Genomic DNA, 21,694 nt, shown 5'->3' with positions numbered 1-21,694 from the left:
GGATAGCATTGGAAATGTAATTGAGGAAAATATGTAATAATATATATATATATATATATATATATATATATATATATATATAAAAGAAAAGTAAGTTAAGACTGAAGTTGTTACTAGGTGTTGGGTATTGCTGTGACAGACATGACCATGTAGGGTTGTTTGTGTGTTTGTTTGTTTGTTTTTGTGGAAAAGTAGAAGACTTTTCAACTTTGGATTAGAAAAGCAGTTGAATACTGTAAACAGATCTTAATGCTTTTAGGCTTGGAAGACAGCAGTGCTGAGATCTATGTAAACTGTGGAGGCCCAACTGGAGAAATTTCAGATGAGAACAATATTAGTAACTAGGCTAGAGACATTCTTGAGATATTTTGGCCAAAAAACAAAAACAAAAACAAACATGTAATTGCCTTTTGCCACTGTCCTAATACTTTGCCTGAAGCTTAGCTGAAAATTAATGGACTGATTTCTTTAGAGGAGATTTCAAGGCAGCTTGAGATCAAGTCTGTTGCATGGTTACTAGTAACCCCTCTTATGCAGATCTACCATGAAAAAAGAGCAGGTTGGCTAAAAAGAAATACAAAATGTACAATTTGAGAAGGAAAATAGTACCAGGAAATTCAATGTTGAAACCAAGGTTTATGCTGAAAGTGGTGATGAAATCAGAGAGAGGCCTGACACAAAATGGAAGAGAGGACACGGTGCTCTCAGGGTACGACCCCAGCCAGCTAACCCTGTGATGGCGAGAGGAAAAGGACCTAAGGACATGTACATATACTCCTAAAAAGCAACGATAAATCAAAGCCTTTGCAAATGCGATTCGAGGGGTCCGGAGTTCACTCCAAGTCGATTGTCAAACTTGGCAGTGTCTTCTAAGTGGCTCAGGCCTTAGGGCCATGAAAGATATGTGAGTAAAGGAGTTGTCCCTTCACAGTTCAGGAGAGCCACTGAGGTCAGGTGGATGGCGGGGGAGTCCTGCATGGAGGCTCTGAAGGGCCATTGTGTGAAGCTGCGAAACTGAAGCCTGGATTGTGTTGGAAATCCAAGATGTTAGAAGTTCCAGAGCTGTGGGATGCCTGCCAAGTGGAGCTGCACACAGTGGGTGGAACTGGCTGGAAAGAGAGCAAAGCTGGAAAAGAGCCATCTAATAAGCCCTTTGCTATTGAGTATATAGGCACAGTAAGAGAGTTTGCCTTGCTAGGTTTATGTCTTACTTTGGTCCAGTTTTTTCTCATTAGGCCTCAACTCCTCCCTTTAGGAATGGGAATGTATATTCTGTATACCATGGTAAGTCGGAAGCGCATAATTTACCTTTTGGGTTTTACCTGGGATTTCAATGAAAAGATTTCCATCCATCTCTGAAGATACTTGGACTTTGGACATTAAAAGGGTGTTGAGACTGAGAAAGACTATGGGGACTTTGGAGTTGGGCTAAATGCATTTTGCCTTCTGATGTAGATGGCCATGAACTGATGGGGACAGGGAGTGGAATGTGGTGGTTTCTACGGTTGAACACTTGGTCCTCCGTTGCTTAGATTGTTTGAGAAGGATTAGAAGGTATGGTCTTGTTAGAGGAGGTATGTCACGAGAGGAAGGCTTTGAGGTTACAAACCCATGTGTGCTTGCTCCAGTGCTTGCTCTCAATGAGCCTTGTGGTTGTGGATCAAGATGCGATCTCTCTGCTCTTCTTTCACTCTGTCATCATGGACTGTGTGTCTTGGTCACGGTGTTTTATTACAGTGACAGAACAGTAACTAAGATAGAATGCTTACAGACAACAGGAGTGTCACAGTTCTGGAGGCCAGAAGTCTAAAATAAAGCTAGCTACAGCTGGGGTTCTCCTGGAGGCCTTGAGGTAGCTGCAAGTGGCTGTTGGGCATTCCTGGCCTTAGAATTGTGTTACTCCCTTCTGTCCTCACCCTCCCAGAGCTTTCAGTCAGTCTCAAATCTCCCTCTCATCCTCTTATAAGGACAGCCTCTCCTCACATCACTGGATTTAGGGTCTACCCTAATCCTTAATCTAAGATTCTTAATTTAATTATATGTGCATAGTTCTTATTGACAAATAAGCTCACGCCGAAAAGTCATAATAGTTAGGACTTGTACAGTGTTTTGAGGAGGGGGCACCATTCAACATAACCATCCAATAAGAGGTTTGCCTATGGCTGCTACCCAGCCTCCACTTCTCTTTAGTTTGGGGTTTTAAGCTAGTTTCAGAATACTAAGAAGCATAGAAAGTCCCCTGCAGGCATGTTGAGGCAGCAGCTCTTTGCAAAGCCCAAATGCTGTAGGTATAGAGCTACATGGATCCCAGATGGCTGCCCAGCTGCTGACCAGACACCTATACACAGCAACCATCATGGCCAAGGTCAGCCAGGCCAGCCTTGTGGGACACAAACAATTTGCTGTGCTGGCCCTGGAGCTCTTTCCAGAAGCTTCCTCCTTCCTTCTTTCCTGGAATTGCTTATTCCAGCACTGAGAGAGGATGTCTCTGTCCACAGTGGGAGAGGGATCTGCAGCACAGAGTGCTGGGATGCATCCATCCTTCTGGACTTCTACCCTTTGCACAGGGATGTCTCTAGATCCAGGCATGGTATGAAACACATACCTTCTAGATCACCCAGGCCAAGGACTTTGATTAGAACATAGCAGAGACATGGGTCTCACTGTCAGGCAGGGGCTTGTTGGCACTGATTTGGCAAATGAGTGGCACAGAGCCACTTTCTGTTTTTTTTTTTTTTAATTTATTATATATAAGTACACTGTAGCTGTCTTCAGACACTCCAGAAGAGGGCTTCAGATCTCGTTACAGATGGTTGTGAGCCACCATGTGGTTGCTGGGATTTGAACTCAGGACCTTTGGAAGAGCATTCAGTGCTTTTACCCGCTGAGCCATCTCGCCAGCCCACAGAGCCACTTTCAAGACTAGGACTGTACCTTCACCCCACTGGGATGCTGTTGAGGACACCTCTTATGTTGTCCCCAGGAAGCCGGCTTAGGCTGAAGATCCTTAGCTGCCCACGTGCATGAGGGTGGTATGTTCCCAGAACAAGATCAGAGATCCCATTGGTAACAGAAAGCCCACTGGGTGAACAGCAACTGCCCTGCTCTTGCCCACTTTCCAGTGCCAACTGCAGACAGATGGTGGCTCAAGACAAACAGCGTCAGAATACCAGCCTGGGGCCCACAGCTCAGGGTCAGAGCTTGGACCTTGGTCAGGACATCCCACATTGCTGTGGTAACAAAGACTGAGAAACCGACTAAGGTCTGTCTGGTTTAGTGCTCTGGCCAGGGGAGTTATAGTCAGATTTACACTAAAGTCAAGAGAACTAGGAACTAGGATTCAGTTTGCTTGTTTATTTATAGGCAGGGTCTCAGTTAGCCCAGGCTGGCTTTGAACTTATTGACTATCAGATTTCAGTTATGAGCCACCATGCCCACATTTTTACAGTCACTTTTAGATACCTTTGTATAATTTTTTACTCCACTTCAAACACAATTAAATAAGCATTTTCAAACTCTTTCTTTCTTTCTCTCTCTCTCTCTCTCAATATATAAATATACATATATATGTAGATAGATAGATAGATAGAGTGTGTATGTTGCTATATGACCCAGGCTTGCCTTGCACTAACGGCCATCTTCCTTTTAAGTGCTGATATTATAGAGCATGCATCATCACATCTGGCTTCAATTTCTAAAATGCCCCCCCCCTTTTAGTACTTTGTTTAAATGAGCAACAATATCTCAGGAATCCCAAGAATTTGAATTTTTAAAAACATTAATTCCTTGGGCCAAGGGGCTGACTCACTGGGTAAAGGCACTTGATTAGAAACCTGACAGTCTGAGCTGGATCCCCAGAAACCACATGGAGAAAGGAGCACCAATTCCCAGAAGTGGTCCTTTGACCTCCACATGCCTCCCTACTGCTGCTTGCTACACACACACACACACACACACACACACACACACACACGCACGCACCATATAATAGATAAATAAGTAAATAAATAAAAATTTAAAACATCTTTTTCAAACAAAAATAAATAAATGCAGAAAATCTAAAGTTACCCGGAATACTCCAGAAACATTAAAATTGGAATGGATTCACTAATAAAGAAGTGTTAATGCTTTAGTTCTCATTCCCTTGGGCTTTTCTATCCATCTTTCTGTATTTTCTGTGTGGCTAAAAGGTGGCTAGACACTTGAAATCAGTTTGGGGCTGGAAACGTAGTGCATTGGTAGAGTGTTGGCCAAGTAGGTGTTTAGTCCTGAGTTCACTCCTAATACCATGGAGGGGAGAGAAGCCAGTGTTCACCTACACACACATACCAGAGATCTGGGCCACCTTTGTCAGGCTGTGCAGGTGAGGGCAGGGCAGACTTTGTGGGTACAACTCAACAGGCTCCTGAGCATCTGTCTAATCCTGAAAGGGGCTGGTCTTGAGTTCTGTTTTTCTCTCCTTTCTGTTCTTAAGAGTCTACAACACAGACTGGGAATGGAATCCTTAGTGGACTTTGCCAAGTCTTTATCCAAAGACCTCTTACATCAGTCGGATCCAAATGCCTTCACTGGTTTAAAAGAATGACGGTCTCTTTAGTATTGCTTGGACTGAACAATTCTCAGGACATCCACCTCTCCAGAGTTCTGCCCACTTGGAATCACTGTTCTGGGCATTTGTTCCTAGTAGGGTGCTGAGCCGGATGCCAGGAAAGCAGATGGTGATGCACAGCATGCCTTAGCATACACACCCAGCCCCGCCCCTGTAGAAAGGCTTGGGGGACAGCTGGCAGAAAATATGGGGAAGAGAAAGGAGGAAACGTGATTCGGAAGGAAGAACACGAAGCTCAGCTCAGTGAGAAACCTCTGCAGCAGCAGGAATGGGGAAACAGCCACACTACGAATCCTGGAACAGACCCTAGTGGAGTGGGCCAGAGGGTTTAAATGGGTGTGGACAGGCCAAATGTGGTTTCTGCAGGAAACTGCTGGGAACAGCAAGGGATGGGGGTGGGGACTAGTCAGCTTGATGAAAAATAAAAATGTTGGTCACGTGTGCTTTCAACCCACTCGAAGAAGTGTCTGGGCTCCTCTTGCTAAAGCTGAGATGGGGGTGGGGAGCGTGGTGTCTGCCTCTGTGGGTTCCAGCTCCTACAATTTGCAAGACCAAAAACGAGGACCGAGACAGCTCTGGGATTTGGACAGATAGAATGTTCGCTGTGCTAGGCCATCTGGAGAAGGATGTTATAATGCCTGGAGCAGTGTCTCTACTGGAGACAGTGTAGTGGGCACTGCAGACCTATAGATAGAGACAGAAATGTGGCAACTGGGATAATGTGGAGGTTCAAAGACTTGGCGCACAGTCTGTCCTGACACATCTGGGAGACTACGGAACTGACTATGCGCATAGTGACCCACGTCACCCATACTTGACAGGGATGGGTTCCCAAGATCCTAAAGACCTTGGTGGTCACATATGTGGAGGTAATGTTGACTTCAGCACAGTGCTGAGGCAGCCAGCCATCAACCCCGGAGAGGGGATGTTAAACACCACCACCAGGTTCTCTGGGAGGATTTCGGGATCTGACCCCACTATTCTGCTGTACGACAGGCCCTTGATCAATAGAGGGACTGGCTGCAGGAGCGGAAACAGTATCCACGGCCACGCAGTACACGTTCGGCACACTCAGCTCTGTCCTCATCCAACTGACGGGTCCCGATCCACTCTCAGCCCTTCTCCAGCTCGCCTGCCGCTACGAGGCTCCGCCTCTAACTCCGCCCCCCAGCCATCTCGGTCCCGCCCCATCCCAGCGTGCCGTGCGCAAGGCATCTAGGAAGCTGGCGTGGCGCAGCGGGAGCGTGTGGAGGCCTGTGGGCGGGACTTCCGGTTGGTTGAATCGTCTTCCGGCCGTGCTTGATGGGTCTGGCCGGTCTCCTGACATGAAGGTGAGCCCGGCTGTGGCGGCAGTGGGACTGCTTCATCTTCCGCGTCAAGATGCGGGAACGTCGGGCAGCGAGGCTCTCCCCGGACAGAACGGGCAGAGTGTGAGCGGGAAGGAGAGGGCACGGATGAGAGCGAATGTGGGAGCTATGAATGTGAGAGCGAGGAAGTGAGTGAGGATGAGTGGGTTTGAGGGGGAGAGCGATCGTGTCAGTGTGAGAAGAAACAGATGTGAGGGTGAGTGGGAGCTCGTGCGGAATGAGCAGATGTGAGGGTGAGCTGGTGGAAGAACGAGTAGGTGTGAGAAAGCAGGTGTGTCAGCGTGAGAGTAAGGGCGTATGTGAGAGAGCGAGCGGGTGTGAGGGCCCGAATGGGTGAGGGGAGATGTGAGAACATGGAATTTATTAGGGGTGAGAAAGCGAGTGGGGATGAGTGTGAGCAAGGGTGAGAGAGTGAGTGTTAGGGTGAGAGCAGGTATGGGAGAGAGTGTGACATTGTTCTTTAGTAGAAGTGTGAGCGCCAAGTGTGTGACTGTGAGGGAGCTTCCGAGCCAACAGTAATCTGAGAATATGAGCGAGCACAGGCCGATGCATAAAATCAAGAGAGCCCGTAGCGATGGCTTTAATCCTAGCACCCGGGAGGCAAAGGCTGGCAGATGGATCTCTGTGAGTTCGAGGCCACCCTGGTCTATAGAGTGAGTTTCAGGTCAGCCAGGGCCACATAGCAAGACCCTGTCTCCAAAAAAGAGTTTGGGGGTGGGGCAAAAGAAGCCGCAGGAAGCACGTGTGAACAGCACAGTAGTGAATGTGTTAAGTTTATGTATGTGCCAGTGTAGCTGGATATGAAGAAACATGGGTGAGTGATGTATAAAGGAGTACAAGCATGAACCAGGATGTAAGATAAGGAAGTCAGAGATTTCAGATGTGTGAGTTAGTGTGCATAGCTTGTGGAGCCACAAATGAACGAACGATGACATGAGTGTGCAAACGAGTTAGCAAGGCCAGAGTGGCTGTCGGGCATAGAGAATGAGCTCTATGTGGAGGGCCCAGCCTGAGGTAGGAGGGTATACAGCAAGTTGTATGGGTTCCTTCAAGTTTGCTAGGTACATGAGGCCTTACCCTCACCCTCAGCGCAGTCTCAAATCTTGAACACTCTGTGATGGAAAATTTCCAAAGAACTTTCCACAGATCTCTAGACTGGAGCCCAGGGAGGCCCAGAGACAGTTTGCTGGTGACAGAACTATAACTTGAGCCATCTTATCACAGTCCTGTTTGCATTGCATTGTATAATTGGGATGGGATGGTAGCCACCTGCCCCATGGCTTGGTGGGGTGCCCCCTGTGTTGGTTTCCTTATCTGTAAATGGGAATAACATTTATGCCTGCCTGAGTCCTGGTCTGTGGAGAGAACTTGTGGATAATTCACCAGGTTTGGCATGCAACATATGGTCAATAAATGTCACCTGGGGTTGTGATCATCCTGCTTCTTACGTCACCTTCATTTCCAACCATACACTCACCCACCTCCTCATATGAACAGTTCACTCCAAAATGTGTTCTCAAAAATGAAAATGTAGGCTGACCATCATACTTGCTGTAAGAGCAGTGAATCTATTAGAACTGAGGGCTGAAAGTATGGCCCAGTATTTTCTTAGTATATGGAAAGCCATGGGTTTAATTCCCTGCTCCTACAAAACCAATAATAGGGAGCGATAGTAAAAGGTGCTCGGGATACATCAGTCGGCATCCCACAAATCCTGCAATACCAAAGCAGGAGCTTAGTGTGAGAGCCAAAGGCCATCTCTATTGTTATTGTTGTTTTGAGATAGGGTCTCCTGTAGCCCAGCATGGCCTTGAACTCAACTACATCTCGAGAAATGTACAACTACATAGCTGAGAAATGACCTTGAACTCTTTTTTTTTTTTTAAGATTTATTTATTATATGTAAGTACACTGTAGCTGTCTTCACACACTCCAGAAGAGGGCGCCAGATCTCGTTGCGGATGGTTGTGAGCCACCATGTGGTTGCTGGGATTTGAATGGTTGTGAGCCACCATGTGGTTGCTGGAAGTTGAACTCTGGACCTTCGGAAGAGCAGTCGGGTGCTCTTACCCACTGAGCCATCTCACCAGCCCGACCTTGAACTCTTAATTTACCCACTTCTACCTTCCTAATGCTGGGATCACAGATGTGATCCACTATGCCCCATTTAAAACTTGTTCTTTTAATTTTTTAAAAATTGTTTTTATTTTTTGTTCACTGGTGTTTTGCTCAAAGGTATGTCTATGTGAGGGTGTCATCTCCTGGAACTGAAGTTGTAGGCAGTATGTTACACACATAAATGACCTTGAACTCCAGTCCTCTGGAAGAATAGCCAGAGCTCTTAATCACTGTGCGATCTCTCCAGAGTCCCTCTTCCCCATTTAATGTTTTCACCAGCTTTATTTTTATATGTATGTGGTTTTTTTCCTGAATGTATGTATGTGCTCACAGAAGCCAGAAGAGGGTGGTGAGTTGCCATGTAAGTTGAACCCAGATCCTCTGGAAAAGTAGCCAGCGCTCTTAACCGATGACCATCTCTCTCTAGCCCCCTACAGTTAGTTCTTGGGTTTTTTTATTTTTTGTTTTGTTTTGTTTTGTTTTTTTGGTTTTTTGGTTTGTTTGTTTTTTTCGAGGCAAGAGTTTCTCTGTATAGCCCTGGCTGTCCTGGAACTCACTTTGTAGACCAGGCTGGCCTCAAACTCTGAAATCCACCTGCCTCTGCCTCCCAAGTGCAGGGACTAAAGGCGTGCGCCACCACCGCCCAGCAGTTAGTTCTTAAGCGAGAGCTGAAGTGGACAGTGCACCACAAAATAAACACCGATTCGATTCTTTAACTCTGCATATGCACAGCAGATTGTACACATAATTTGTACACATGAATGCATTTCTTTGTAAAAAGCACCTGACATGTCTTGCTTTGAGTCTGCTTGAGAAACATTTGAAAGCTTCTCCTATGACTTTGTCAGCCTCACTAAGACAGTCCTTCCAGTGGGGAATGATTTGTGACCCCAGAGTTACGAGAAGTATAGCATGTTCTCCGTTGTTAGCTTGGTATAAGCAGAAGCCAAGACTCCAGTCGGCCGAATTCATAGCATTCCACCCTGTGTACAGGATGTTCTGCCCAAAGGACAGCCATTAATGCTTGAAGACAAAACACATTTTGATGTAAGAGTGCTGTGAGACCCTAGGAGTCTGCTATGTGAAGAACATGACAGAGAATGTGCCCTAATGGTCATTTGGGCAGTGGGAGCCATGGAAGGTGCAGTAGCTTGGACACCCTTTATATCATTACACATGCCTCACCCTTGTACACCCTTAGTAGTCTAGAAAGTTGGGTCACCCCACCCCTTCTTTTTGACAGGGTTTCTCTGTGTAGCCTTGGCTGTCTTGGAACTTGATCTGTAGACCCAGCCTTGGAGATCCACATTTATGAGCAGCTAGGAACATGGTGGTAGCATTGATTTTGTTCTGCTCTACTTCAGACACAACCCAACAAACCTATCTTCCTCTATGTGTCCAGAGAGGCCTCCACCTTTTTGCTTTTTTGGGGTTTTGTTGTTGTTTCTGGGTTTTGTTTGTTTGTTTGTTTGTTTTTGAGACAGGGTTTCTCTGTGTAATTGCCCTGGCTGTCCTGGAACTCACTCTGTAGACCAGGCTGGCCTCAAACTCAGAAATTTGCCTGCCTCTGCCTCCCAAGAGCTGGGATTAAAGGTGTGTGCCACTACACTCAGCTAAAAGGATTTATTTTTTTAAAGCGTGCATATATGTTTGTGTCTCTGTATGAGCATCTAAGTGCAGGTATTTATAGAAATAAGAATGGAGCATTGGATCTCCTGGAACTGGGGTTATAGGTGATTGTGAGTACCTAATGTGTGCTGGCAGCCTGTCTCTGGTCCTCTACAAGAGTCGTATGTACTCTTAGTTGCTGAGCCATCTCCTCAGCACATCCCACCTCTCTTTGGTCAGTGGGTATTTGGGGTAGTGCCCAGGGCCTCATGCATTCTAGAAAAGTGGATTACTGAACTACATTCCCAGCCCTTCCCCCCACCCCTTTTATTTTGAGAAAGGGTCTTGATAAGTAGCCCAGGCTGGCTTTAGACCTCTGTAGTACAGACAGACCTTAAACTTGTACTTCAAGTTCCACGTGGGATTATAGGCCTGGGCCACTTCCTTCACGCTTTCTGCCTGTAGGTATAAAGTCACAGGTCAGGGAATAAGGAAGTGTTTGGCAGAGGGACTTTAGACTATGTGAACAGTGAGCAGCTGCAAGTCTAGGCAACAGATAGATTAATAGAGATTCATGATCACAGGCACCTGGACATACTCTCAGTCCTGGACTACTTACATCAAGTTTCTTTCTTCTTTCCTTCTGTGACCCAGTTTTTCACCCAAGGGACAGAAGCCTTGCTTATTTAGGAGCTGAGGCTAACAACATCCCTGTGAGGGATGTCCCTGTGAGGGTAGTCATAGTCCTACTGGCCAGGCAAGGTGTGGGTGGGTTTTTCTGGGTCACTGATCTCAAACTCATACTGTAGTTAGGATTTCCCATTCCCTGGGGGTATGGGCCACATAATCTAAGCGTCACAATTGTGAGGGCCAAGTGGTGGTGAGCTTGGGTAAAGTGAGATACAGGAAGTTATTTTCTCTTATTTCTCATTTTGTTGTAGGAGAGAAGCTGGTGGGGTGGGAGACTAGGGTGAGAGAGTCCTGGATCTTACTCCTCTAACCAGCCAGCTTTTATAACAATCACTGCCTTTGCTGGAGGCATCAACCATCCAGCATTATTTTATATACAGTTTTCCTAAGTCCTCGGAGCCACAAGTCTAGGCTTTCTTGTGGTCTGCCTATCTTCTAGTAGAATTTTCCTGGCTTGTCTTACTCAAAGACCGCATGTTAGTCATAGCTTCATACATGTGTGTTGGTGTTCTGGAGTGTCAAAACTTGGAGGCTTATTGCCACAATCCCAGCTTTCCTCATGTCACACCAGGAGCAGCATCAGGGAAGTGACAGCAAAAGGAAGCAGGAGGCCATGGGAACAGGCAGTGGGGCATCAGGGTGGACCTGCTTTTAAGCTGCAGCTAATGGCTCATACCCTGCCTGGCTGGGCTTTCTGGAGGCTTTCAGCGTAGGTTCTGGCATCCCTAGGTGCTCTTGACCACAGGGGAAAGCTTTATTGCTCATCTGTTGGGCAGTGGTCTGGGTCAGCCTCCACAGAATGTTCCTGGGCTTTTGCAGGCCCCTCACTTGATCTAGTAGACTATGTGTTACCAGGGACATGAAACTAGGTGGATACACTTCTGCACACCTTATCTTGAAGTCCCATTGAGGGAATGACAGCCCACCTGGGCAGTGTCTATCCAGAATTTCCTAAGATCTAAAAGTGAATTATGCAACTAAAAAGAAATGAACAGTAGTTCCGTAGCTGCTTCTGGTTTTGCTCCTTAGATACTTTTCTTTTTTTTTTTTAATTTTTAATATTTTTATTACATATTTTCCTCAATTACATTTCCAATGCTATCCCAAAAGTCCCCCATAGCGCCCCCCACTTCCCTACCCACCCATTCCCATTCTTTTGGCCCTGGCATTCCCCTATATTGGGGCATATAAAGTTTGCAAGTTCAATGGGCCTCTCTTTCCATTGATGGCCGACTAGGTCATCTTTCGATACATATGCAGCTAGAGACAAGAGCTCCGGGGTTCTGGTTAGTACATCATGTTGTTCCAACAATAGGGTTGCAGATCCCTTTAGCTCCTTGGGTACTTTCTCTAGCTTCTCCATTGGGAGCCCTGTGATACATCCAATAGCTGACTGTGAACATCCACTCCTGTGTTTGCTAGGCCCCGGCATCGTCTCACAAGAGACAGCTATATTTGGGTCCTTTCAGCAAAATCTTGCTAGTGTATGCAATGGTGTCAGCGTTTAGAAGCTGATTATGGGATGGATCCCTGGATATGGCAGTCTCTAAATGGTCCATCCTTTCATCACAGCTACGAACTTTGTCTCTGTAACTCCTTCCCTGGGTGTTTTGTTCCCAATTCTAAGAAGGGGCACAGTGTCCACACTTTGGTCTTCATTCTTCTTGAGTTTCATGCGTTTAGCAAATTGTATCTTATATCTTGGGTATCCTAAGTTTTGGGCTAATATCCACTTATCAGTGAATACATATTGTGTGAGTTCTTTTGTGATTGTGTTACTTCACTCAAGATGTGTGTGAACATATGCGCATAAAAACAAGGCTGTTAGGCTTAGGAGGCTGCAGCAGGAGGATCTTGAGTTAGAGGCCAGCTGAGATGTTCATAGCACGATCCTGTCTCAAACAAACGAAACCGACTCTTCTGCGGAAATGCAGTTGTGTGGTGTTTTTTGCCTTGGTTGCAGACACCTCCATGCTATCAGAAGTGCCCAGTCCCTAAGCTTGGTTCCTGTGTGTGGGACATCCTTGAAGTGGAACTTGTACTAGGAAGGAAGTGTATGGTGGACACTGTTTATGGCCACATTGTCATTCAAAAAAACCCTTTCCCAGCTGGAATTCCCACTTAGTTAACCCTTCACACACTGATTGGAGGGAGACACCATCATCTGTGTTTGCTCCTTTTATTTCTGGGGCTCTAAGTATTCCGTATTTGAAACCTGTTCTTGTTTTTATAGTGGGATCTTGTTTCCTGGGATGCCTTTGTTTATTTGTTTGCTTATTTATTTTTGAGACGGAGTTTCACGTGGCAGGCTGGCTTCCATATCCACATGTGGCCTTGGAACTCCTGATCCTCTTGCCTCTAACTACATCAAGTTCTGGGTTACAGACATGTGCCACCACACCTGGCTTTTTTTATTTGTACTATTTCTTTGAACATTATGGATAGGAATTTGTCAAATGTGTCCCAAGTTAAGTTTTTCTGACTAACTTGTCTTTAAATTTGCTTTTCATCTCCTAAATAAACATTTTACTTTAAATATTTTTAAAATTTGAAACAGAGTCTTGCTATGTTGCCTCAGCTCTAAGCTCCTTGGGATCAAGTGAGCTTTTTGTTCCAGTCTCTCCAGCAGCTAAGATTATAAGCACTTAACACAGTACCCAGCTTTGAAAGTTACACATTTTAAAATTTTTATTTCTTTTTATTTCATGTGCATTGGTGTTTGACTGCATGTATGTCTGTGTGAGGGTGTCAGATCTCTTGGAACTGGTTTAACAGCTGTGAGCTGCCATGTGGGTTCTAGGAATTGAACCTGGGACCTCTGGAAGAGAAGACAATCCTCTTAACCTCTGGGCTAACTTTCCAGCCTCAAAAAGTTAAACATTTTTAAATATTAAACTTGGATAATACTCTCTCTTTTATTTTCTCCTTATTGATATACTTGAAAGAGACTTCTCTACCCTGGGATTACATAAATAGTTGTCCATAGTATGTTTGAGTACCTTCTGTGGCTTCATTATTTTACACTTCAGCCCCATTGTTGCTGAGGTTTCTTTTGTTTTGAGGGGAATGTGGGAGCCAATTTTCCTAGATGGATGTCTGTTTGTGGTCGGAAGGATATCTTTGGACTGCCTGTGGTTGTCTGAGGGGACCTGGTGATCCAGGCAGAGAAGCCTAGAAGTTATAGAGATTTGACTTCAGTAGCCAGGGCTGGCCTAAGGGCCCTAAGGACTCAAGCCCTATTAGCATAAATATACTTGTCTGGTTCATGCCACATGTCTGCTAATCATCTGCCTTCATGTACGTCTTTCTGCAGCCCCCCTAGGCCCAGAAGTTGGTTCCTGCTGTGACATGCCCGCCATGTGGCCACTTCTTCATGTCCTCTGGCTTGCTCTGGTCTGTGGCTCTGTTCACACCACCCTGTCAAAGTCAGATGCCAAAAAAGCTGCCTCAAAGATGCTGCTGGAAAAGGTAGGGAACTCGAGGTGACCACAGAGGCCACAACTTAACCTGTTCTTTCTGGCTAGGATCTTTGTAAGTCAGAACATAGGAGGGGCTTGGCTCCTTACACAGCTTTCTTTTTACTTACTTATTAATTAATTAATTGGATGTATGTACACTGTAGCTGTCTTCAGACGCACCAGAAGAGGGCATCAGATCCCATTACAGATGGTTATGACCTACCATGTGGTTGCTGGGAATTAAACTCAGGACCTCTGGAAGAGTAGTCAGTGCTCTTAACCGCTGAGCCATCTCACCAGCCCTCTTATACAACTTTCTGAGAAGCCAGCGGTGTCTCAGCAGGCAGCCTGTGTGGCTCTGGAGATGGATCTTGCTAAAACTGTGGGTTTACAGCCATTACCTTCCCTGCTCAGACTCTGTGTCCTGTGACAATTTCCATCTATCTGCCTTTCCTATCCCATGGTTGTTGAATTCTCTCATCTTTACAGCCCAACTTGTGTTTTCATCAGAGCCCTTGTTCTGTTCTTTTGGGATATTCTCAGGGATTGCAAACCCAAGGTTAGGTCCCCATCCAACTTACTCCTTAGGCCCAACAGTCCCCATGCTGCTGGCCAGGCTGCTGACTTAGGACGATACCTATAACTCAGATCTGGACTTATAGATGCTCTGTTCCTTGGGGCAGAGAACCCATACAGTGGGCATCTCTGTATGTGCTAGGTGGTTTTATGTCAATTTGACACAAGCTAAAGTCATTTGACAGGAGGGAATCTCAATTTAAAAAAATGCCTCCACACCTGGATGGTAGTGGTCCACACCTTTAATGCCAGCACTTGGGAAAAAGAGGTAGAAGGATCTTTATGAATTTGAGGTCGGCCTAGTCTACAGAGTGAGTTCCAGAGGCTACACAGAGAAACCTTGTCTTTAAAAGAAAAAAAAAAAAGGCCTATATAAAATGGGTTGTAAGCAAGCTTGCAGGGCATTTCCTTCCTTTCTTTCCTTCTTTCTCTCTTTCTTTCTTTCTTTCTTTCTTTCTTTCTTTCTTTCTTTCTTTCTTTCTTTCTTCCTTTCTGCACAAAGTCAATTTATTGTGTTTACAGCTTTTGGGAAGCTCCATGCTCCAAAACCTTGAGCATGTGACCCTGTCAAAGGGCCTTTGGTCACTCTGCTTGGCTATAAGGCTCCTTCAGTGGTGGCCAGGCTTGCAGGCTGCCTTTGTTAGAGTACACCCTTAAGTTCTTCTCTGGGAAGAGCCTGCTGCTGCCTAAGTAATTGCATATTTCTGCATTTTCTTATTTATTGTGGATGGTGCCATTCCTGGGCTGGTGGTCCTGGGTTCTATAAGAAAGCAGGCTAAAGGCTGGAGAAGGTTAAGAGCACTGACTGCTCTTCCAGAGGTTCTGAGTTCAATTCCCAGCACCACATGGTGGCTCACAACCATCTGTAATGGGATCTGATGCTCTCTTCTGATGTGTCTGAAAACAGTTATAGTGTATTCATATACCTAAAATTAATTAACTAATTACTTTAAAAAAAGAAGCAAGAAAGCAGACTGAGCAAGCCGTGATGAGCAAGCCAGTAAACAACACCCCTCGATGGCTTCTGCATCAGCTCCTGCCTCCAAGTTCCTGCCCTGTTTGAGTTTCTGCCCTGGCTTCCTTCAGTGGTGAACAGTGATGTGGAAGTGTATGCCAAATAAACTCCTTCCTCCCCAAGTTGCTTTTGGTTCTGATGTTTCATCACTGCAGTAGAAACCCTAAGACAGTGTCTCTCGAGAAATGACCAGGGAACCAAATGCTAGTAGGAAAGTCTGAGCCGGGCCCCCGAAGAGTGGACAGAACTGGTGAGGTGAGGACCTGATGGAGCAGGTCAGGGAGAAGCAGACATACCAGCTTCCTGGTCAGGGGACTCAGGGTGTGGCTAGTAGGATAGCATGTACTTGACATGTCCTCAGTGTAGGACCTGGGGTACCTTGACGAGTATCCAGTGGTGTGCGTACTAAATATCAAACTTCATATGTAGAAGGAACCACTTCTGTCAGATCTCCAGCCCAAGTTAAGGGCGAATAGCCCCTGGAAAATGCTACTGTCTTACTGGGTGCTAGAACCCTTCTGAAATAAATCACCTACTGGGCTGGAGAGATGGCTTAGTGGTTAAGAGCACTGACTGCTCTTCCAAAGGTCCTGAGTCCAAATCCCAGCAACCACATGGTGGCTCACAACCATCCGTAATGAGATCTGACGCCCTCTTCTGGTAGATTTGAAGACAGCTACAGTGTATTTAGATATAATAATAAATAAATCTTTAAAAAAAAAATAAATCAGCTACTATGGCCTTAATCCTCCACCTACAAGGGTAGATCAGCAGTGCCATGTTAATCTAGCGACACAGTCCGTCAGTGGCTGAATGAAACAGACTTGCTGTTGTCACTGTTGCCTCGAATGCCACATTCCACACTGAGAAGAGAGGTCAGACAGCCTGTCTCTCTCCCTTTTGTCTCAGACTCAGTTTTCAGATAAACCTGTCCAAGATCGGGGTCTGGTGGTGACGGACATCAAAGCTGAGGATGTGGTTCTTGAACATCGTAGCTACTGCTCAGCAAGGGCTCGGGAGAGAAACTTTGCTGGAGAGGTCCTAGGCTACGTCACTCCAGTAAGTCAAGAGTTTTGTGGTGCAGAACAGGGCTGTCTGTCCTCTTGGCTGTTGTTCTGCTCTCCATGGCTGCTGCTACTGTGAAACTGTAGGAGCGATGCTGACATGAAGATGTCAGAGGGAAAGGTACCAGGGTTTTCTTGGGGCTTGCTCCTTATGATTTCAGGTGACCCTCATCAATGCTTCCTGATGTAGAGGAGAGCTCTAGTGCTGTCTAGTTGGTGGGGGCTTGTAGAATCCTGGAGAAGGGACATCGGCCCCGATCCCAGGCAGTGGACTGCAGAGTGGAAGAGGGAAGCCCAGGCAGGGGACTGGTGGCAGCTCAAGTCCAGCACTGTGATACTGATGACTGTCCTGGGCATGTCCAGAGCATCAGGTGACAGCATCACAGCAGTGCAGGTGACATGTATTTACTTGTTCTCTGTCTGCCCTCTCCTTCCTCTGCCAGTGGAACAGCCATGGCTACGATGTTGCCAAGGTCTTTGGGAGCAAGTTCACACAGATCTCACCAGTCTGGTTGCAGCTGAAGAGACGTGGTCGCGAGATGTTTGAAATTACAGGCCTCCATGATGTGGACCAAGGTTTTTCCACTTCCTTTTTAGCTATACGCCCCCTGAGGGCTGAATATGGTAGTGTGAATGTGTGTGTGTGTGAGTGTGTGTGTCTGTCTGTCTGTCTGTCTGTCTGCCTTCTCCCAAGTGCTGACATTAGAGGTGTGCGCCACCACAGCTAGCTAGGTTGTGTATTATGACTAATGAGTAGCAGTGTGAATGTATATAAATATATCAATTGTGACTCTGTTAATAGGCCTGTAATCTCTGCTGCTCAGGAGGCTGTAGCAGTAGAATTAATTACAAGATCAAGGTCTGTCTGTGCGTGACTCTGGCGATATCGTGTGTGACTAGGTGTGTAACTGAGTGTGAATATGATAGACATGTAGTTTGCTATCTCACACCATACCGCTGGGCTCAGAGTGGATCCAGGTGTGCAGAGTGTGAAGAATGGCCTGCCAGGTAAAGACAGTCCCTGGGGCAGTCACCACCGTGAAGTCTGCAAGGCTGGTCAGCTACAGGGGGTGAGATACTGTCCTGGGGATGACAGATTGAAGGGCAATGGGGATTTGTGCCTTCTCCTTTCTTTTCTGTCTCTAGTGCCAGGAGCTGTTCAACATTCCTTCTCTTTAATGTCAGGGCTGCGTGTGAGTGGAAGGAAGGCAGGCTCTGAGTGACTTGTGCATCTGGGCAGTGAATGGACGGCTCCCCCTTTTCTCTCTTCCCTAGTGCTCTGCATTTGGTGTCCAAAGAAGAAAATAGGCTGGATCAGGACACGTCACTGATTACACACAGTGTCAGAAGGGGACTAGATAATCTACACGGCTGAACCATATTTGGCCTCTGACAGAATTAACAGGGTTGGCTGGGTTTAGACTTCCGAGACCAGGAGTGTTTTTTCCCGATGCTGTGAAGATCTGGGAAAGCTGATACGAGAAGGGACCAGGACAGGAAGAGGGAGTGGAATATAGAGTGGAAGGATAGGAATGACTGCAAGGTCGCCCTGGGCCAGGAGAGGAGCGAGGAATGGTCTAGACATATGCCCTCTACTGACTGTCCCTTTCATCTCTGACAGGGTGGATGCGAGCTGTCAAGAAGCATGCCAAAGGTGTACGCATAGGTGAGTCCGGCGGGCCTGGGGACGGTCAGAAGAGCAGCCTTAGCCATACTGTGTAGATGGTACAACTTTGCTGTGGGTAGACAGGTACCCTAGGTCCTTGCGTGTTCCTTCCAATCTCAGATGTGCTACTTGAGGGTATATCTTTCCTCTGAATGCTCTGAGCAGTCAGCTGAGCTTGGCCACCAACACCTCCCTCCGTGCTGGTGGTTTTCCTGCATACTGCTCCCTTTTCCTTCTTTCTTCCTGTCTAGCAAGTGTTACCGAGTTTCCTGGTGCCAGACTCTCCCTAGGCTGGGCCTGAGGGTGATGTTGCCCCTACCCTGCCTGTGCCTCTTGAGGCTCATAGCTGGTATGGGAAGGAAAAATTTCCCAAGGGACAGCAGGAACCTGAGGGCAACAGAGGAGCCTGTGGAGCTCAGGGGAAGCTACTAGAGGCTCGAAAGCAACGACAGGAGAGGACCTATCATTCCACCCTTGTGGTACAGGAGTGGAAGCTATCAGGTCAGATTGAGATAGACAAGGTAGTAGCAGCAAAGATCCAGATGAACTGGGGGTCTAGCCAGCCAGTTTCCCAAAATCTGGGCTCTAGGGATATTTGACAGGTTAGTGTCTCCTTATTCCTTCCTTCCTCCTGCCAGGCTGTGTGGGTATAGGATGTCTGCACCGAATAGATCCATGACTGCCTCGGTAGCCTCCCTGCTGGTCCCTGCTCTGGGAGCCAAGGGAACACTTTTGCAGACAAGCATCAGAGGGCAGTTCAGTGTTTCTTAGCCATGATCTTTCTGTGTGTTCTCTCCTGCCATCAGTGCCTCGACTTCTGTTTGAAGACTGGACTTACGACGATTTCCGAAACGTCTTAGACAGCGAGGATGAGATAGAAGAGCTCAGCAAGACTGTGGCACAGGTGGCAAAGGTGAGACCTGTGTGCTCCTCAGGACCTCAGGGCTCAGACAGAGCTTGGAGCACCAGCCGCCAGACCCCCTCTCCTTAGACAGGCTGTACAGTCTGCTCCCAACTTTCCTCCTTGTCTTGCTTTGCTTTCTTCTCTGACTCAGGCTCGCAAAGGTCCCCACCTGCAGCCTTCATTTGTTTGTTTTTCAACACAAATTTTCTCTGTGTAGCCTTGGCTGTCCTAGAACTCGCTCTGTAGACCAGGACGGCTTCAAACTCATCGAGATCCACCTGCCTTTGCCCCCAGAGTGCTGGGACTAAAAGTGTGTGCCACCACTGCCTGGCTCCTCCTCAGTTTTCTTTAACATTATTTTTGTGTGCATGTGTTTAGAGGGGGAAATGATGCAACACGTGTGTAGGGCAGAGGACAGCTTGCTGGAGTTATCATTTCCTACCATGGGAATTCCAGGAATCAAACTCAGGTTTTCAGACTTGGCAGAAAAAGCCCCCTTACCTATCTAAGCTATCTCGGTGGCTTTTTTTATTTAAAATTTTTTGAGACACAATCTCACAATGCCCAGACTGATGTCTGAATTTACTATGTAGCTGAGGCTAGACTTGAACTTCTGACCCACCAGCCTCTACCTCCCAAGTGCTGAGATTACAGGTAGTATGACCTGGCTCCTCTTGCTTGACTTTTTTCTTGGGTATCTTCTTATTCAATCCATGTCTTCCAGGGTGGATAGCATAAACCCCACACAGGCTGTACCACCTCTTGCTGGTAGCTTTGGGAGTTCCAGAGGTGGGAAAGTTTTTATCTCTGGGGCCAGGAAAACTTCCTTTGGCTAAAACTCTATAACTTTCAGAGATGAGACCATCCCTGCTGGTCGTCAGGATGCCTGGGCTACTGCAGAGGTGGAGAAGTGTGGGCAACTGAGCACCTCTGCCCTTCTGGCTGCTATGGCATACCCCCTCCCCCTGCTGCCTACTTCAGAAGAACTAGTGCAGACTGGAGTCTTGCCTCATAAGTGACTGGGCTACTTTGCCATGTGCCGAGCCAGTGCCGTCTCTTCTGTCTTACCCAATCCTCCTAGATTCCCATTTCTCCTCACCTGCCCATTTCTTTCAGAACCAGCATTTTGACGGTTTTGTGGTGGAGGTCTGGAGCCAGTTGCTGAGCCAGAAACATGTGTGAGTGGGGATGTGGGCAGCTGCTTAGTTCTCTTTCTGGCCCCTATGTTTGGAGAAGCCAGAGGAAGAACCAAGGGAGAGAGAATCTGCCTGGAAAGGCCTTCCTTCCCCAGCCTCTGGGCTCTGGGTTGGACATGGGACCCTATAAAAGGTGGAGGCCTATCCAGAGAAGCCATGAATAGCCACAGGGCAGACAGCTTGTCCTGACCACATCACTGTGCTAGTCTGGAGGCCCCTCTAGGATGGCTAAAGGAAATGGGGGATCCTCACCCAGGAGGACTGAATGAGAGAAGGGTGGCTGGGTCTACACTATAGATGGTCAGCTTAAACCCAAGTAGATTTCCTCACTGAGCACAAAGGAGACTTCCTGGGACATTAAAAAGAGGCTGATTGAGTGTGGCCAACACCTGGGGTGTGATGGTCACAATGTTTACCGGGGAAGAAATGTCCAAGTGCATATGAGCAGTCTGCTGGTAGGAGGCCGCAGAAGGCCTCATGTCTCCTTGCTGCCACCGTCCCAGCCAGCAGCCAACGCATCTGAGACTCACAGGAGTGAGACCAGGAAGGAGGGACTTATGCAAAGTGCCAGCAGCTCACACAGCCTAAGGCTGGCTGCTGACGAATGAGCCTTCCTGATCCTTAGCTCAGGGTCCTGAAGCAAGGAGCTTAGCTAGCTCTGCCACATTGGGAGTTCTACCCTAGAGAAGGTGACACAAAAACATTTTTCCCTTCATAGGACTGACGCTGTCTGGGTACACCCTCAGTAGAGGTTTACACAGTTCATAGCAGATGTTTCGGAGAGTAGAGGCTCTGGAATCAGTTCCATCTCCTTTTCTTGCATAAAGGAGTTTGTTTGTTCTTTTTTAGCCACAGCTCAGAATTGGCTCAGCCATTCTCCTGTCCTTTACTGTCTCAGAGGTTCCTCCTTCCCCTTTGTTACTGTTAGAGACTTTGCTATTTGCAGAGACTGTAGGCCTCAACTCTGTCCACTTGGAGGCAGCATCCACACACGAATCTCTTGTAGCCTGCAAAGGAGGTTCTGGTGAGACGAAGCACTCATTGTAGGGGTGGGAATGAGGAAGTCATTTGATGAAGGGATGTTCATTCTGAGAGCCAGAGGGTGTACCTAGTGCCAGGTGTGCCTGGGCCTTGCCCTTGATGAAAGACCCAATCAGAGGCCACCACAGGGGAGAAGTGTGCCCGTGAGTTAGTAGGGAATCTTCTGCCTGCAATACCCCTGAAAGGACCACAGCTCTGGTCTGTGAGTTAGGCCAGAGACTGCCCCAGACTCTTAGCCATGTTATATCTCCAGACCCAGCTTTGTGTCCTTGCTGGGCAGCGGGCCCCACCAATCCTTTCTTTTAATTCTGGAGACTACAGGTCTATTAATCAGAGATTTGCTATAATTTATTTGTGTTTCAGCACATTAAGTAGGCAGCGA

General features: G+C 47.0%; 1 protein-coding gene across 1 annotated transcript in view; it reads left to right on the top strand.

The window, feature by feature from the left end:
* Window positions 1-5,838: 5,838 nt before the first annotated feature.
* Window positions 5,839-21,694, top strand: part of Chid1 (chitinase domain containing 1) — a 42,077-nt gene continuing 26,221 nt past the window's right edge. The window contains exons 1-7 of the mRNA XM_021166005.2: window positions 5,839-5,940; window positions 13,706-13,860; window positions 16,351-16,500; window positions 16,949-17,081; window positions 18,127-18,171; window positions 18,978-19,084; window positions 20,192-20,253. Coding sequence (XP_021021664.1) covers window positions 13,741-13,860; window positions 16,351-16,500; window positions 16,949-17,081; window positions 18,127-18,171; window positions 18,978-19,084; window positions 20,192-20,253 — 617 coding nt within the window. The 5' untranslated portion in view covers window positions 5,839-5,940; window positions 13,706-13,740. The remainder of the gene's footprint in view (window positions 5,941-13,705; window positions 13,861-16,350; window positions 16,501-16,948; window positions 17,082-18,126; window positions 18,172-18,977; window positions 19,085-20,191; window positions 20,254-21,694) is intronic.

The sequence above is a fragment of the Mus caroli genome, chromosome 7 (assembly GCF_900094665.2).
Source record: "Mus caroli chromosome 7, CAROLI_EIJ_v1.1, whole genome shotgun sequence".
Taxonomy (NCBI): domain Eukaryota; kingdom Metazoa; phylum Chordata; class Mammalia; order Rodentia; family Muridae; genus Mus; species Mus caroli.
Note: the sequence above shows the minus strand (reverse complement) of the source record. Positions and strands in the feature narration are given on the sequence as shown.